The 18,512-nt window shown below is 39.6% G+C and overlaps 1 protein-coding gene across 2 annotated transcripts in view; it reads left to right on the top strand.

Annotated features, from left to right (window-relative positions):
• The first annotated feature begins 1 nt into the window (after position 1).
• Positions 2–18,512, top strand: part of CFAP210 (cilia and flagella associated protein 210) — a 33,003-nt gene continuing 14,492 nt past the window's right edge. Inside the window, exons 1-6 of one of the 2 annotated variants that reach the window (XM_045187425.3) lie at positions 93–156; positions 1,616–1,685; positions 11,525–11,751; positions 14,515–14,688; positions 14,798–14,991; positions 16,883–17,039. In XM_045187425.3, the coding sequence (XP_045043360.1) occupies positions 1,619–1,685; positions 11,525–11,751; positions 14,515–14,688; positions 14,798–14,991; positions 16,883–17,039 (819 nt within the window). In that variant the 5' untranslated portion in view covers positions 93–156; positions 1,616–1,618. Of the gene's footprint in view, positions 157–1,615; positions 1,686–11,524; positions 11,752–14,514; positions 14,689–14,797; positions 14,992–16,882; positions 17,040–18,512 lie in introns of both variants that reach the window. The other variant, XM_024579906.4, reaches the window with a different exon arrangement.

Here is an 18,512-nt window from a genome sequence, read left to right as displayed (position 1 = left end):
CCAAGCAACTGCGCGGTGTGCCAAACACGCCGCTGGCTGGAGGCTGCAGCGCTCCGCGTCGGAGTCGCGCATCCAAATCTTAGAGCTCCAAGGGCACCTCATCAAAGATGCTGGTACGGTTCGGAAGGCGCAGTGGACAGGCGAAGGAAAGCACGGGTGAGCTAAACTGTCCCATACCTGCCTGGGGATTGTTCCTGACCGCCGGGCATGGCGTGAGTGGCGAGCTCAGGCACCATGTGAGGGTGCCTAGTCCAGGTGAAGTGGAGTCCACCAAGTCGAAAGCAGCTTGGGGTCTGTGTAAATTAGACAGTTTTCCCCTCCGGTGAATTGGTAGGTGAAAAATGTGTACATAAATAGAGATGGAGAAAAAATGTAAGAAGTAGCCTGACCCCACTGACCTGCACAGTTGCAGCTCCAAGAGTCTGGTGTTTGCTGAAGTCTCTTGTGCTTAAATTTTGTTATTCATTGAGTGAATTGGAATATCTTTTGGAAATACCAGTATCCTCCTTAGAGTCTTGGCTGAACCTAGTGAGCGTTTTTTATGAATGTCTCTGAAGGAAGTGTCTCAATTTCCTCAACTCTGAAGTGAAGGTTAGGTCTCACCCTAAGACAAATGCTTTGATAAAATGTAAAAAATAATGCTACTTAAGGTAATTCAGGTGACCTACTATAAATTTTAGATTTTGGAGTAGAGGTAGCATAGTGGAAAATCTAAAGAGCTCTTTATCAATTCCAACTATTTTAGTTTCTTAGTCTGTAAATTCCCAATTAAAGTAGTCATGGTGACAACTAGAGCCTTGGGAATTTGGAATATCTTCACGTCAGTGCCAGAGCTTCTGCCACAGAGAGTTCTCCACTAGTGGGTTTGTATGCAGTGTAGGATTCATGAAATAGCAACAGAGGGTCATGATATGCAGGAGAGTGACAGTACCCATGTGGCATGTACTGGAGCAACACAATTACTCCAGCATATTCACTTCCCTATACAAGGTCTGTCGGGAAAAAGTCCAGCCATTGTTAATATAACGAGAACAGTTTGTGTGACATTGCTGTAACCTGGCAGCCAAGAAGAGTAGATTGGAATGCACATGCATGAACAATGATGCCTTCACTGTACTAGTCAGTGGGGGTGGTAGGCACCGTTGAGTGAGCATGTGTACTGTGTGGTCATCACATTCAAAATGACTGAATCTGCATCAAATTTTGCGTTAAACTTGAACATTCCTCTGTGGAAACTATTTGGATGATTCAGGAGGCCGCAGCTATGGGCAACTGGTGATTGGCAGCTTCATCGCATCAACATGCCTGCTCATGCATCATGTCTCATGCACTGTTTTTTGGTGAAACATCAAATCATCCAGTTGACTCAGCCCCCTTACAGCCCAGATTTGGTGCCCTGTGACTTCTAGCTTTTCCCAGAACTAAAATCATCTTGAAAGGAGAGAGATTTTAGACCATCAGTGAGATTCAGGAAAATACAACGGGGCAGATGGCAATTGGGAGAACTGTGAGGTCCCAATGTGAAAGGTCCCTACTTTGAATGGGACTGAGGTGTCACTGTCTGATGTACAATGTTTCTTGTATGTTCTTCAATAAATATCTCTATTTTTCATAGTGAATGGCTGGATACTTTCTGGACAAGTCTTGTATATGCAGTACTGCACTAAAAGACTTAGATTTACCTGGTAGGTGTTTTGTAGCATTGGTCCAAAAGTTCCCATCTGCACCTCACTGCTCAATGTAATCTCCTTTGGAAGAGGGTGAAGTAGGACAGGAATTCAGATATGTGAACAGTTATCTCTGTAAAACAAATAATTATATAAAGATTTAGTGGAGTAATAGCAGTCAGAGTGGTGGAATAAGGATCTCTAAAAATCCTCTCCTCCATTTAAAAAAAAAACACTGGCAAAATAGTCAAAATCAACTTTTTAAAAAAATTTTTGATTTTAGCGAGAGAGAGGAAGGGGTCAGAGAAAGAGAAACATCAATTTGTTGTTCCACTTATTTATGCATTTATTGATTGATTCTTGTTATGTGCTCTGACTGGAAATCAAATACCCAACATTGGCATATCGGGCCGATGCTCTAACTTTTACCCAGCCAAGGCCAGAATCAACTTTTTGAGAACTCAGGAAATTAACCAAAGGCTTGCAACAGTTGGGGCGTTTGTGAAGAAAAATAGCTGAATCTTGATAACAACAGTGAGGTTTTTGCATTTTAATTTGCTCTAGTCCCATACTTTTCTCCCAGTTTTATGGTAATCTAGTTCCACTGCAATCACAGTGAAATCCAGTGGCTTACCAACCTGTGGTGAGGGAAGAACAGGGTTGGATCCCCTTAAAAGCCTGTTTCCCAGGTAACTTATGTGACCTGTTGGGCCCTGGAAAAGCCTGCTTACAAGGTTTGTCTTTATTTGACCTGAATCAGAGCTTACCAGCTATGTTTGTTAAAACAGTCTGTCATTTTTGCTCTGACTAGTGTGGCTCGGTTGGGCATCATCCTACAAACTGAAAGGTCACCAGTTCAATTCCTGGTCAGGGCACATGCCTGGGTTGCAGTTTCAGTCCCCAGTCGGGGCATGTATAAAACAACCCACTGATGTTTCTCTTTCGCATCAGTGTTTTTCTCCCTCTCTTTCTCCCTCCCTTCCCCTCTTTTTAAAAGTAAAGAAATAAAATGTCTTAAAAAACAATCAGTGCCAGTTTTTAAACATCGCAGATAGATGCCTGAGGCAGTTAGAACAGTTGGGTACAAACAACGAGATGACCAAGAAACTTAAAAGGAATACCTGGGATATGAGATGCCCACAAGGGACTTTGAAGAGATCCTTATATATTCCTGAGAATCCAGAAGGTCAAATGCATGCATAGGGCTATGCACATGCCTAGAAAATACCTAAGAATGCCTGAAGGTTTCACCTCTGGCTGACTTTAAGTCTCTATTCCAGAAAGAAATAAGAGCTAACAGAATTGTAAACTGCATGCCTGAACACTGAAGTCATGCTCTACCACTCACAGAGAGTTCCTTGGTAAAGGCTAAGAGACTTATTTAAGAAATGTAAGGAGGTCTGGCCAGTGTGGCTGAGTTGGTTGGAGCATTATCCTATAACTGAAGGTTTACAGGTTTGATTCCAGATCAGGGCATGTACCTGGGTTACAGGTTTGATCCCTGGTCTGGCTGCATACATTCATAGGTCTGGGCATATACAGGAGGCAACCAATCAAAGTTTCTCCTTTATATCAATGTTTTTCTCTTTCCCCTCCTCTCTCTAAAAGCAATGAAAAAAAGTCCTTGGATAGGGATTAAAGAGAAAAATAAATTTAAGGAAACTCTGTCCAGTCATTAGCTAACAACTAAGCTAATCGAGCTGAGATTCCAATAGCCACACACAGCAAAGAATACAGACTTTACAGATTTAGTTCAAGAAAATCTAAACAAAGAGTAATAGCAACAGCAAACTTTGGGTGTGGGAAGAATCTGACTTCTAGAGTTGCCACATATTATTTAAAATGTACATTTTTCAACAAAAATGACAAGGCATACAAGAAATATCCCCACTAAGATCAGGAGCAAGATAAGGATGTCCGCTTTCACCACTCATATTCAACATAGTATTGGAAGTCCTGGCCACAACAATCAGACAAGAAAAAGAAATAAAAGGAATCCAAATTGGAAAAGAGGAAACAAAACTGTCATTGTTTGCAGATGACATGACAGTATACGTAGAAAATCCTATAGACTCCACCAAAAAATTATATGACTTAATAAATGAATTTGGCAAAACAGTGGGATACAAAGTCAATATTCAGAAACCAAAGGCATTTTTGTACACCAACAATGAAATATCAGAAACAGAAATCAGGAAAAAATTCCCATTTGATATAGCAACAAGAAAAATAAAGTACCTAGGACTAAACCTAACCAAGGAGGTAAAATACCTGTACTCAGAAACACTGTACTCAGTGTTTCTGAGTACAACACTGAATACAACACTGAAGAAAGAAATTAAGGAAGACACAAACAAACAGAAGCACGCATCATGCTCATGGATTGGAAGAATTAACATCATCAAAATGGCCATACTACCCAAAGCGATTTATAGATTCAATGCAATCCCTATTAGAGTACCAATGACATATTTCACAGATACAAAACAAACATTTCAGAAATTTATATGGAACCATAAATGACCCCGAATAGCTGCGGCAATCTTGAGAAAGAAGAACCAAGCCAAGGGATCACAATACCTGATATCAAACTGTATTACAAGGCCACTGTAATCAAAACAGCCTGGTACTGGCATAAAAACAGGCACATAGGCCAGTGGAACAGAACAGAGAGCCCAGAAATAAACCCAAATCTCTACGGTCAATTAATATTTGACAAAGGAGGAAAAAGAATAAAATGGAGCAAAAGTAGCCTCTTCAACAAATGATGTTGGGAGAGCTGGACAGCAACATGCAAAAAAATGAAATTCGATCACCAACTTACACCATACAGAAAAATAAATTCAAGGTGAATAAAAGACTTAAATATAAGTCGTGACACCATAAAAGCCCTAGAGGAAAACATAGGCAGAAAAATCTCAGACATTCCATGCAGCAACATCCTCACAGACATGGCCCTTAAAGCAAGGGACATAAAGGAAAAAATAAACAAATGGACCTCATCAAATTAAAAGGTTTCTGTATTGCTACAGCAAACAGCATTAAAATGAAAAGAGAACTGACAGTATGGGAAAACATATTTGCCAATGATACCTTGGACAAGGGTTTGATCTCCAAAATATATAAATAACTCACACAACTACACTCCAGGAAGAGAAACAACCCAATTAAAAAATGGGCAAAGGACCTGAACAGACACTTCTCTGAGGAGGACATACAGAGGGCCCAGAGACATACGAAAAGATGCTCAGCATCACAAGCCATGAGACAGATGCAAATTAAAACCACAATGAGGTACCACTTCACACCGGTCATAATGGCCATCATAACAAATCAACGAACAAGTGTTGGAGAAGATGCGGAGAAAAGGGAACCCTAGTACATTGTTGGTGGGAATGCAGACTGCTGCAGCCACTGTGGAAAACAGTATGGAGATTCCTCAGAAAACTAAAAATGGAACTGCCTTTTGACTCAGCAATTCCACTGCTAGGATTATGCCCTAAAAGCCCTGAAACGCCAATCCAAAAGAACCTATGCACCCCAATGTTCAAAACAGCATAATTTACAATAGCCAAGTGCTGGAAGCAACCTAAGTGCCCATCAGCAAATGAGAGGATCAAAAAACTATGGTACATTTACACAATGGAATTCTACACAGCAGAGAGAAAGAAGGAGCTTATACCCTTTGCAACAGCATGGATGGAACTGGAGAGCATTATGCTAAGTGAAATAAGCCAGGCGGTGAGGGACAAATACCATATGATCTCACCTTTAACTGGAAAATAATCAACAGAAGAAAAAAGCAAACAAAATATAACCAGAGACACTGAAGTTAAAAACAATCTAACAATAGCCAGAGGTGGGAGGGAGAGGACAATGTGGGGGAGGGTTTTCAGGAACTACTGTAAAGGACACATGGACAAAACTAAGGGGGAGGGTGGAAGCAAGGGAGGAAGGTAGGTTTGGCTGGGGTGGGGGAGAGTGGTGGGGGAAATGCAGACAACTGTAATTGAGCATCAATAAAGTAATTTTTTAAAAATGACAAGGCCTGCAAGAAGTAAGTATGGCCCAAACACAGGGAAAAATTTTAATAGAAACTGTCCCTGAGGAAGCCCAGATGTTAAATTTAAATTTAAACAGTTATATTTTTATAAATTTACAGCTATTGTAAATATGTTCAGCGGACTAAAAAAAAAAGTCAAAGGAACTATATTAGAATATTAAGCATGCTCTGAGATTTCTGGCCAAGATGGAGGTGTAGGTAGATACACTGTGCTTCCTCGCGCAACCAAAACAAGGACAACAACAAATTTAAAAGCAAAAAACAATCAGAACTGTCAGAAAACCGAACTGTATGGAAGTCTGACAACCAAGGAGTTAAAGAAGAAACATTCATCCAGACCAATGGGAGGGGTGGAGACGGGCAGGTGATGGCTGGAGGACCGGGTGAGTCATCGGCTGGTAGACTAGGCGGTCCCACAATTGCATTCAGATAAACCGGGAGGAACAACTGGGGAGCAAGACAGACTGTGCAACCCAGGGTCCCAGTGTAGGTAAATAAAGCCTCAAACCTCTGACTCAAAAATCCTGTGGGAGTTGTGATGGCAGGAGAAACTCCCGACCTCACAGGAGAGTTCGTTGGAGAGACCCACAGGGTCCTAGAATGTACAGAACCCACCCACTCGGGAGTCAGCAACAGAAGGGCCCAATTTGCTTGTGGGTAGCAAGGGAAGTGACTGAAAGCCAGCCCAGAGCTCAGCAAGTAGCACTGTTCCCTCTTGGACCCCTCCCCCACTTACAGCATAACAATGAAGTGAAGTGGGTTGCCCCACCCTGGTGAACACCTAAGGCTCCACCCCTTAGTATATAACAGGCACACAGAGACAAAAAGAAAAATGGCCCAAATGAAAGAACAGATCAAAACTCCAGACAAAATACAACTAAGCGACAAAGAGATAGCCAACCTATCAGATGCAGAGTTCAAGACACTGGTAATCAGGATGCCCACAGAATTGGTTGAGTTTGGTCGCAAAATAGAGGAAAAAGTGAAAGCTGTGAAAAGTGAAATAAAGGAAAATGTACAGGGAACCAACAGTGATGGGAAAGAAATCGGGACTCAAATCAACAGTGTGGACCAGAAGGAAGGAAGAAACATTCAACCAGAACAGAATGAAGAAACAAGAATTCAAAAAAATGAGGAGAGGCTTAGGAACCTCCAGGACATCTTTAAACGTTCCAACATCCGAATTATAGGAGTGCCAGGAGAAGAGAAAGAGCAAGAAATGGAAAACTTACTTGAAAAAATAATGAAGGAGAACTTCCCCAATCTGGCAAAGGAAATAGACTTCTAGGAAGTCTAGGAAGCTCAAAGAGTCCCAAAGAAGTCAGACCCAAGGAAGCACACACCAAGGCACGTCATGATTACATTACCCAAGATTAAAGCTAAGGAGAGAATCTTAGAAGCAGCAAGAGAAAAGGAGACAGTTACCTACAAAGGAGTCCCCATAAGATTATCAGCTGATTTCTCCAAAGAAACCTTGCAGGCAAGAAGGGGCTGGAAAGAAGTACTCAAAGTCATGAAAGGCAAGGTCCTACATCCAAGATTACTCTGCCCAGCAAAGCTATCATTTAGAATGGAATGGCAGATAAAGTGCTTCCCAGATAAGGTCAAGTTAAAGGAGTTCATCATCACCAAGCTCTTATTATATGAAATGTTGAAGGGACTTATTGAAGAAAAAGAAGATCAAAAATATGAACACTAAAATGATACCAAACTCACAGCTATTAATAACTGAACCTGAAAACAAAAACAAAAGCAAACTAAGCAGACAACTAGAACAGGAACAGAACCACAGAAATGGAGATCACATGGAGGGTTATCAGTGGGGGAGTGGGAGGGGGAGAGAGGGGGAAAAGGTACGGAGAATAAGTAGCATAAATGGTAGGTAGAAAATAGACAGGGGGAGGTTAAGAATAGTATAGGAAATGTAGAAGCCAAAGAACTTATATGTATGACCCATGGGCATGAACTAAAGGGGAGGAGTGTGGGTGGGAGGGGGTATGCAGGGTGGAGGGGAATAAAGGGGGGGAAATGGGACAACTGTAATGGCATAATCAGTAAAATATATTTTAAAAAAAGATTTGTGAGTGAATATACATTTTAAGTTCCCTGTTACAATAAAATATTTGCTGTAAAAAAAAAAGTATTAAGAATGCTGTGTCACCAAATAGAGCATATCAATAAAGAGAAAGAAATTATAGAAAAGGAACAAAATAGATATTTTGTAGTTGAAAAGCCCAATAATTGAAATGAAAAAAAATGCACTAGAGGGGTTCAATAGCAAATCTGAGCTTGCAGAAGAATCATTGAACTTTAAGTGTCAATTGAGGTGTCAATTAATCATCTGAGGAACAGAAAGACAAAAGAATAATATAAATGAGCAGACCCTCAGTGTAATGTAAGACACCAGCAAGTGTACCAACATACATATAATCTGAGTCCTAGGAGAGGAGGAGATTTGAATAATTTCCAAAAACATCTCAATTTGATGAAAAACATTAATCTACACCAGTGATTTTTTTCAAATGGTGTGTTGCAAGAACCATATATCTGAACTGATCACCGTGACTGGGGACAAGATGCTATAATAGCCCAAGTGTTAGTGTTCCCAGGGAGAAAGTTAGGGCATCAGTACAGACATGGTCTTTGGGAGAACGAGGCAGAGAGAAAATCCCGAGCTCAGCAATTTTCAACCCGTGTGCTGCAAGAATTTTTAAAGCACGCAATACCTGTCTATTTATTCAGGGGCACTGACCTCTTTCCCATTAGGTTTTTCCCTTAGATTGTAAAATTCAATGACAACGGCCAACACAACAGTAGCTATCTGGTGTGAATGAATGAAAATTGTACATTTTTTGTCAGATTGGCAAAAAATATATTTTTTTGGTGTGCTACAGAATTTTAGTAATTAGTTTATGTGTGCCACAAGATGAAAGGCTGAAAGTCACAGATGAACATATTCAGGAAGCTCATTGATCTAAATAGGGTAAACTCAAAGAAATTAAAATCAATACATCATGATCAATCGTCAAAACCTACAGAGAAAAATCTTGAAAGCAGCACAAGATAAAGAATTCATTACATACAAGTGAGCCTCACTGAGATTAACAGTTGATTTCTCAAAAGAAACTACAGAGGCTAGAAGGCAGCATGTTGACATACTCATCTTTCAAAATTCTGGGGAAATTGGTATTTTCAGGAAGACGAAAGCAGCAAATTCTGCTAGCAGACCTACTCTCCAAGAAAAAGTAAAACTAATCCTTCAGATTAAAATTAAAAGGACACTAGACAGTGACTCAAATACATATAAAAAATAAAGAGCACCAATAAATTAAGTAATTAAGTAAATAGAAAAGACAGTATACAGGATATGGCAAAAGTAGGTTTACAGTTGTTCATATGGAAAATAATACAATAATTAATAAATAGCATAAGAATAAACTATGTGTTTTGCATTCTCACAACGGTAAATGTACTTTTGCCCCACCCTGTATTTTCAAGTATTTACATATATTACTTTGTTTAATTCTAACACCAACCATATAAAGTAGGTACTTTTAATATCTCCATTTTGCAGTTAAGGAATTAGACTCAGGGGGTTCAATAATGTTGTCTAGATTTGCATAGTGCATATGTGCAGTACTCAGAAAAAGTCCAAGTTGTCTCTCCATAGTACACAATGTTTGTTGTGTCTGTGGCCCCCCATCATTATTCAAATGAATTTCCTATTTGGGTGACTTTCCTTCTTACAAGTCCCTACCTCCTTTAGTAGAAGGCAGCATTCATTTTTTCTGCCTCCCTTGTGGCTACGGTACAGACGTGCGACCAGTCCATTGTACGTGTACTAAATTTACATTCTGAAGAGGCAATATGAGAAAGCAAATAATATGTTGAAATCATTTTGTGGAGAGAGTGGCAGCAAAAGTGTACCCATTTTGGCCCTGGCTGGTGTGGCCCAGTGGACTGAGTGCTGACCTGTGACCTGGTTCAATTCCCAGTCTAGGGCACATGCCTGGGTTGCAGGCCAGGTCCCCAGTGGGGGCGTGCGAGAGAGGCAACCACATATTGATGTTTCTCTCCCCCTTTCTCTCCCTCCCTTCCCTTCTCTAAAAATAAATAAATAAAATCTTTTAAAAAAGTGTACCAATTTCAGCAGCAACATTGGTGAAGGTTCGGATATATAGTATCCTGTGGAACAAGTTTTATGTGGGCAAGTTGAGGTGTCTACCCACTGCCACTTACCATGAGCCTTCACTGGAACCTCATGATGTTATTCGTGTGATATTTCACATGTATAGCTTCCAAAGATCACTCTCCGGTCTCTCTGAGAGGTTCAGTAGACTCCTTAGTATCCCTTAGTGAATCCCTTTTCTGTTTAAACTAGGTAGAGTGGCCCTAGCTGGTGTGGCTCAGTAGATTGGGTGCCAGCCTGTGAACCAAAGGGTCGCCAGTTCGATTTTCAGTCTAGGGCACATGCCAGGGTTGTGGGCCAGGTCCATGGTAGGGGGCGTGCCAGAGGCAACCACACATTGATGTTTCTTTCCCTCTTTCCCTCCCCTCCCCTCTCTAAAATAAATAAATAAAATCTTTAAAAAGAAAATTAGCTAGAGTGATTTTGTTTGTTTATAATTAGGAACCTCAGTTGATGAAAAGGGTGTTTCTCAGTGAGGAGCAGTTATCAGATTCACAGTGTTATTTAAGATGCTTTTGAATTCATGTAACAGATTGCCCAACTCAATCACGCTTAAAAATAAGGAAATTTACTTGCTCATACAGGGTGAGGCAAAAGTAGGTTTACAGTTCTTTGTGTGGAAAATAATACAATAATTAATAAGTAATAGTACAAGAAGGGACTCCAGGCTTCAGGTGTGATTGATCTGATGGATCTAGCAGCATAATGAGATCTTCATTGACCCAGATGCTTCTTTTGTTTCCTCTTCGTGGTCCACAGTAACAAGTTCACATAAGGCTGCTTCCTCCTATGGTCAGAGGATGGCTGCCTATCTGGCCTTCCTGCTTCCTTATTCATTTCTAGCTTGAGAGTCACTCTCAGATGTCTTTACCGGAAGTACAAGGAAGAGCTTTTTTGAAAGTCTAAAATAAACCTCTTCTATTTATTTGCTTATTACAGAAATAATTATTGGCAAGGGAGATGTAAGTAGTAAACTAATGAGGCCCACCCTCGGAACTGCAGTCCGTTCTCCAAATCACATTGCTGGCACCCAGTTAGGAAGGGGTTGAATAGAATCAATGACAATGTCTACAACCCTTAAAGATGAACATCCCCCAAGTTCTCCGTCTATAAACTTCTCCTTGGTTACACTTGAGAAATGCTTTTATATCAGCCTGTTGGAGTAGGTAAAATTGATCTCAACTTTACAGATATTGGTACCAAGCCTCCAAGAAGTTAAATGACTTGGTAAGGAAATGACCAAGCAAGGACTCAAATCTATGTCTTCTGATTTCAAGGTATATAATATTTATTGGGAACATATTATATGCCAGTCACTACAGGTTAGGGCAAAAGTATATTTACAGTTGTTAGTATGGAAAATAATACAATAATTAATAACATAAGAATAGACTCTGTGTTTCATGTACTCACAACAGTAAACCTACTTTTGCCTCACCCTTTATTATATACTTTCCATTTAATCCCAGATGTTCTTAAGATAACAAGAATAAAATTATTATTTGAAACAATTCCTAGATATCATGTCAATATAGAAATGTCTGAGAAAAAAATATCACATACTCTTCTTGAAAGTCTTTAATATTTACTTTTAAACTTTGTTAGAAATAAAGAACTCTGAAAAAGATCAAGTTCTCTATCCACCTCTCCTGCCTAGCAACGTAGATCTCCAGCAGGTCACCATAATTCCACACAATGAGTGGAAAAGGATTCAAGACAGCCTTGACGGTCTAACAAGAAAAGCAGCATGCCTTCGTGCAGAAAGAAAAGCAAAGAAAGACATGCACCTCCAATCCCAAGAAGTGGTAAAACACTGGACTAATACATATGCAGTAAGTATGGACCACCCAGGAGTACACAAACACTGAAGGCTTACTCTTTTTTCTTAGCACTCATAAATACTTTTTACATGTAAAGTATAAAAATGCATTGAAACACATTTTCAACAGCTTTATTTAGGTATAAGTGATATACAATAAAATGGACATAGGTAAAGTGTACGATTTGATATATTTTGACATATATACACCTGAAATCATCATTCTAATTAAGATAATGAACATACGCATCACCCCAGGAAAGTTTACTCATAGCCCATTTTACTCCCTCTCACTCTTCCCTGCCCGTCCTCTCCTGGCTCCAGGCGGCCACCGCTCTGCTTTCTATTAATAATCACACTCAGCATGCAATTCTGTCGTGTTGTTTTGTGTATAAATTATTCGTTCATTGTTGCTGCTGAGTGCAATTCCATTGTATGGATGTACCACAGTTAGTTTATCTGTTCAATTGTTGATAGGTTGACGTGAACCAAGTGTTGATATTTGAGCTGTTTCCAGGTTTTGGCTACTACACATAACGTTGCTTATGAACATTCATGTGTAAGTCTATGTTTGGACACATTCTTTCATTTCTCTTGGGTAAATATATTGGTGTAGAATAGCTGAATCATACAATAGATGTGTTTAACTTTGTAAGAAATTTCCAGACTGATTTAGAAAGTAGTTTTTACATTCTCACTGGGAGAGTATGAGAGTTCTGTTGCCTCCATATTCTCACCAACTTGCTATGGTCAGACATTCTAATACAATTTTTAATTACAGACATTCCAATAGGTATGAAGTAGTATCTCATTGTAGTTTTAATTCGAATGTGTTTGTTTCTGTGTATTAGGGACAGCTGCTATGACTCCCTGTCTTGGTAGTGTGGTCCAGTTGGCACAGCCTCCCCCATCACCCAAGCTGGACACTTGATATGCACCTTTCATGTGGGCTGAGTACACCCTCCTCTTGTGGTTGAGCCTTCATTACTATTGGCAGGTTAAAGGGAAGGATTTACCAGGGCCAGCAGCTGCAAGGACTGGCTGTGACCACTGACACCCCAACCTCCACCCTCTGTGGAGGATCCGCTGTGCAGGGGCAGGGTGGTGGTGCTCTGACCTGGTCTGTAGCTGGCCACAGGGTATGCAGGCTCTGGAGTTTTCCAGGTTGTTCAGGCCAGGGTCAGCCCCCACCTGTGTTTTGCCCAGGGCCATCCTGCCTGAGCTATAAAGCAATCTGAGATGGCTGCTACTTGTGCTGGGCTTGGAGATTCCCAGGAGAAGCCAAGCTGTGAATGTAGACTCATTGCTGCTAGTGCTGGGCCTGGGGCCCCTTAGCAAGAGGTATGAGGGCTGGGGGCTCACAGAGGCTTAGCTCTTGCTAGTGTGGATTTAGGGAGTTGTGAAGCATGAGCCAAGACCAGCATTTCATATGCAAAAGCAGCTTGGGTGGGCCCATAAGTTGGGTGGGACAGAGTCTCTGGGGATCTCCAGGGTGGGGCAAACAATGTTAGCCAGGTTGATGGAGTCTCAGATTTCTGGAAAGAGATATAGAATGCTCGTGTTACCTTGCTTTAGGAACAATGTTCATAGTTTACTTTTTTATCTAGAAGAGGGAAGAATTATATCACACTGATATCACACATGTAACATATAACATTCTGAAAAAGGCAAAACTGTAGGGAAAGAAAACGGATCAATGGTGGTAGAGGCTACAGGTGGGGGAGTGATTCACCACAAACAGAAGCTGAGGGAATGTTTTGGGAGGATGGAACTGTTTTATAAGTGACTGAATGCATTTTTAAAACTATATATCAAAAGGGTGTATGTAAATTATTCTCTTAAAAAACCTCTGGTCCATAAAAGAATAGGGGAGTGGATTATACTACCCTCTATTTTTTTTTTTTTTGCAGAAGTAGCACACTATACATAATACTTTACATTTCATGGGTATTAAAGGAAAAGAAGACATGTCGTAAATGTAGTGGAAATGTAATAAAAAACTGCAGTATAGGCCCAGAAACCGACCGAACACTAGATCAGATCAGAGAGCCTGGCAACAATGCCATGTTCCGTGTGGGAAGTGGGCCTGTGACAGAAGCGTCACTGCAGTTCGGAAGGGAAAGGACAGGGATTCGGTAGCTGACACTGAGGTGACTGGCATATGGAAAAGACCAAATTACAGCCCTAAGGCACAGAACACACAAAAGTGAATTTCAGCTGGATTAAAGACCTAAATGTGGAAAGCAAACCAGTGAAGCGTTTAAAATAAATCATAGAATATCATCAGGATTTCAGGGTAAGATATTCTTAAGACACAGCAAGCACGACCCATAAAGGAGAAGAAAGACTGCATCTGACGTGAGACGCGGGGGAGACCCCGCAGAGGTGTAGAAGAGCCGTGTAAAATACAACACAAGTGGTGTTTTTGAAGGAGCAAAAGTAATAATATATATATTTATTATGTGGATGTATAAAGGAACTTCGGAAGTAAACACAAGAAACTAATAGTTGTTATCTTAGAGATTGCAGGTAGAAATTAGTATTGGAGGGTTTTACTGCATACATTTATAATATTTTAGGGTTTTCCACCATGTAAATGTGTTACCTGCCTTAAAAATTCAATGAAAAAATTGTCTTATGAGTGTAACCTCATATTTAATTTATTAATGATAAATGCAAATACAATGAATGCTTAAATTATCACATTATAGTGTTCAATTTTGTAAAATTTAATTGAAAAATGAAAACAGGAGACTGCTTTTGTCTTTTTTTATAGGGGATGAGAAAACAGAAACTTGAAGCCAAAAAGAAGCGTGATGAAGAAATAGAGGCAGAAAGACAAATTCTTGATGTGGAAGAAGAAATACACAAACAAGGAGAAAGAAAAAAGGCCATTGAATATGCAAAGCAGTATCAATTTTACCAGACAGAAAGAGTGAAAAACTTTCATGTACTACTTGGGTTTTCTTGTGTTTATGTGTATATAAATATATATATATATTTCACATTTATACATAATTAGACTTCATTTTCTTAAAATATTGCAATTTTTTTTGTAGTCAGGACTTCTTCTTAGCAGAGTTATGAAGGAACGCGACGCACAGATTGAATCCCAAAGGAGCAGAATAAAATCGGACAACAAGTGGGATGAACAATTGAAACTCAACATTGAAAAAGCTTTTAAAGAAGAACAAGAAAAAGCAGAAAAACGACACAGAGATAGATTGGCTCTTGCCAATGATCATTTAAAACAGTATGTATATATAAATTACCTTTTTTTGTATCTTCCTTTTTATCTCCTAATGGATATAGTTTGTTTGCTTTTTTTAATTATAAAAGTAATACATGCTAGCCCAGACAGCATGGCTCCGGTGGTTGGGCGTCATCCCACAAAGCCAGAGGTCACCGGTTTGGTTCCTGGTCAGGGCACATGCCCACGTTGTGGGTTTGGTTCCCAGTCAGGGCTCATTTGAGAGGCAACCGATTGATGTTCCTCTCTCACACCAATGTCTCTCTCCCTCTCTTTCTCCCTCCCTTCCCCTCTCTCTAAAAATAAATAAATAAATGCAATTGGATCAACTATCATTTTATTAGATGTTTCTTTTTTCATTTACCAGTATGTCATGAGCTCTTGTCATGTCAGTAAATTGAAATAAAACCTGGTCCTTTTTAAAAAAGTTAGCTATTATGTGTATGGGGGGGCTTCTATTTGTGTATAATTTTACTTACTTTTCTAATAGCTGACATGCAAATAGGAAAAGGCACAGAGGGGATTCAGTAAAAAGTCTCTTCCGTGTCCAGTGGCCACTGTTTCTCCAATGTGAGATTTAACAATTTCTTTACACTGTAGCTTAGGTGTGCATAAATTGCATAAATGTATCAACAATTTTAAACAATACCCTATTGGTGGACATTTTGCCATTTTTAAAGAATAATATTTTTTGTACTAGACATTATGTCATCAATGCATGATCATTATAGCATTACAAAATATAGTTAAACAAAACGAAAAGTAAATTAGAAGCCACCAGAAACTCTGTGATCCAGAGTAGGCACTGAGTGTACATTTAGGTGTATATTTGTCTACTCTTAAAAATGATTTTTGCAAATAAATGCATATATGCATTTATTTAAATTCAAGTAATACAGCAAAATGTGGAGTAAAATTTAATCTTTAAAAAATTTTTAAAAGATTTTACTTATTTTTCAAGAAAGGGGAAGGGAGGGAAAAAGAGAGGGAAAAAAACGTCAATGTGTGGTTGCCTCCTGTGTGCTCCCAACCAGGGACCTGGCCCTGCAACCCAGGCATGTGCCCTGACTGGGAATTGAACCAGCAACCTTTTGGTTCACAGGCTGGTTTGCAATCCACTGAGCCACACCAGCCAGGGCTGGAGTACAATTTGAAAGCTCTTCTTCATATCCACCCTATTCAACTGTCTCTTTAAGTTCCATTTTCCTCTTCCCAAATAGCCATTATAAAAAGTCTTGTAACTATCCCTTTAGAATGTCTTAATGAAGTTACTAATACTTATATAAGAACATATTTAAGTGTGTATATATTTTTAACATGGATGTTATACAATATATTTTTCTGTGACTTCATTCTTTCACTCAACATTATACCTTGAATATCTCTTGATGCCAGAATATATGGATTGGTCACATCTTTTAAAATCATACTGTATACTAAGCATGCACTATTATTTATTTAACTATATTATTATTGAGGGAAAGTTGGATTTTTTTCTTCCCCCATTTCACACAATGCCGCAGTGAACGTTGCTGCAGGACTTTTCTGAAAAATAATGCCACCATTCCACCTACAGTCCTTCAGTTGACTGGTTCTTTCTAAAGGAAAGGAATATTTGAAGTCACAGTATAGGACTTAATTTTGGTGAGGAATGAAACAAATTTCAAATAAAGGGAAATACTGGCGATTCTGGGCTAGCCGATTTGGATTTGATTTCATCACTGCTCTCTGTATATCTGTCTTGTCCCCCTGCCCCCAAATCCACAAGTTCGTCCTTATAGCTTCAAATCATCCCAGGTTAGAATCTAATTCATTTCTTTAAAATCTCAACTTTTCTTTTTTTGCTTTGCTCTCAATTATAATTATGAGTTTGGGTTTTTTTTTTTCTCTTTAGAATAGAGGAACATAAAGAGGAAGAAGAAAGAAGGAGGAAAAGTGAGGAAAAGGATGCTGAGGAAATAAAGCGACAGAATTTATTATATGAAAGAGAAATCAGAGAAAAACAAGAAAAGAAAAAAGAAGAGATAAATGAACGAAGGAAACTGTTTTTTGTAAGTTGGAAATACAGCATCTCTTCAAAATATATGCTTAAATTTTAATATATTTTTATAAATAGTGAAATAGAAAACAAGGTGCTATTAAATTGGGTTTTTACTGAGGGGGGCTACATTTGCTGTGGTTTTATGTGGATATGCTCTCATGCATGAGCAAGAAAGAGAATGAGACTTTCTTCAAATCATTTTCCTATCCTTAAAATGAGAGTTACCATATATACAATATTAAGTTGTAAAGATATAGTATATGTTGATTTCTCAATTCTAGACATTTTTGGTGTCTTTGCCCTGGTAGTTGAGCTGGATTTAGCTTAACTGAGATAGCTTCTCTCTGTTTTTAAAAAGATTTTGTTTATTTTAGAGAGATGGGAAGGTGGGGAGAAAGAGAGGGAGAGGAACACGGATGTGAGAGAGAATGATCAATCGGTTGCCTCTCCTGTGTGCTAAAATCAGGGACCAAACCGCAACCCAGGCACCTGACCAGGAATTGAACCAGTGGTCCTTCAGTTTGCAGGACGACACCCAGCCAATTGAGCCACACTGGTCCTGGCTGAGATAGCTTCCCTTTTTCCACTTTGCTATTCTTGGAACATAGATGGCCTCTGTCCTCAAAGTTGCCTCATGGCCCTGAATAGCAGCTGCTGGAACTCCTGCCTCATGTCCACATTCAACGCAGCCAGAAGGAAGAAAGGATGAAGGGAAAAAAAGAATGCCCTGTCTGTTCTCCTTTTAAGGAACTTTTCTGGAAGTACCTCTTAACAATTTCCATTAGCTCTCACTGATCATAATTTAGTCACACCTAGCTGAAAGGAATGCTTGGAAATAGAGTCTTTTTGCTGAGCAGATTGCCCCCCTGAACAAAAGCGGGGTCTCGCTGCTAGTGCAGAACGCAGGAAAGAATCTTGGGTAGGCAATTAATTATTCCTGCCTTTTTTCTGACATTGATTGTTTGACATTGAGAGTTTCCTCAACTTTGTCTTTAAACCTTCTGTTGAATTTTTTTTTAAAGACGTTATTTTTAGAGAGGGGGGAAGGGAGAGAGAAAGACAGGGAGAGACATATTGACATGTGAGAGAAACATCAATCAGTTGCCTCTCACATGCACCCCAGTGCACCCCTACCACAGACCCACAACCCAGGCATGTGCCCTGACGGAATCAACCAGCGACCATTCGCTTTGTGGGACAAGGCCCACCCACTGAGCCATGCCGGTCAGGGCTCCTTTTATTGAATTTCTAATTTTAGCGCTCAAAGTTTTAATTTCTAAGAGTTTTACTTGTAATCTGATTGTTCTTTTTGCACAAAATGTTACTCCCTGTTCATAGATGCAATATTTTTATATCTCCGAGTCACTTCGGAATGGGACAGACCTTGGTTTGAATGCTGACTCTGCCAGTTACTAGCTTTATGGCCTTAAGCTGAGGCTTTCAATCCTTAAAAGTGAGAATTAACTTTATGTTAAGTAACTCT

Source organism: Desmodus rotundus, chromosome 2 (assembly GCF_022682495.2).
Source record: "Desmodus rotundus isolate HL8 chromosome 2, HLdesRot8A.1, whole genome shotgun sequence".
In the NCBI taxonomy this organism is placed as follows: Eukaryota; Metazoa; Chordata; class Mammalia; order Chiroptera; family Phyllostomidae; genus Desmodus; species Desmodus rotundus.
The sequence above is the reverse complement of the archived record's forward strand: the minus strand, read 5'-3'. Positions and strand labels throughout refer to the sequence as shown.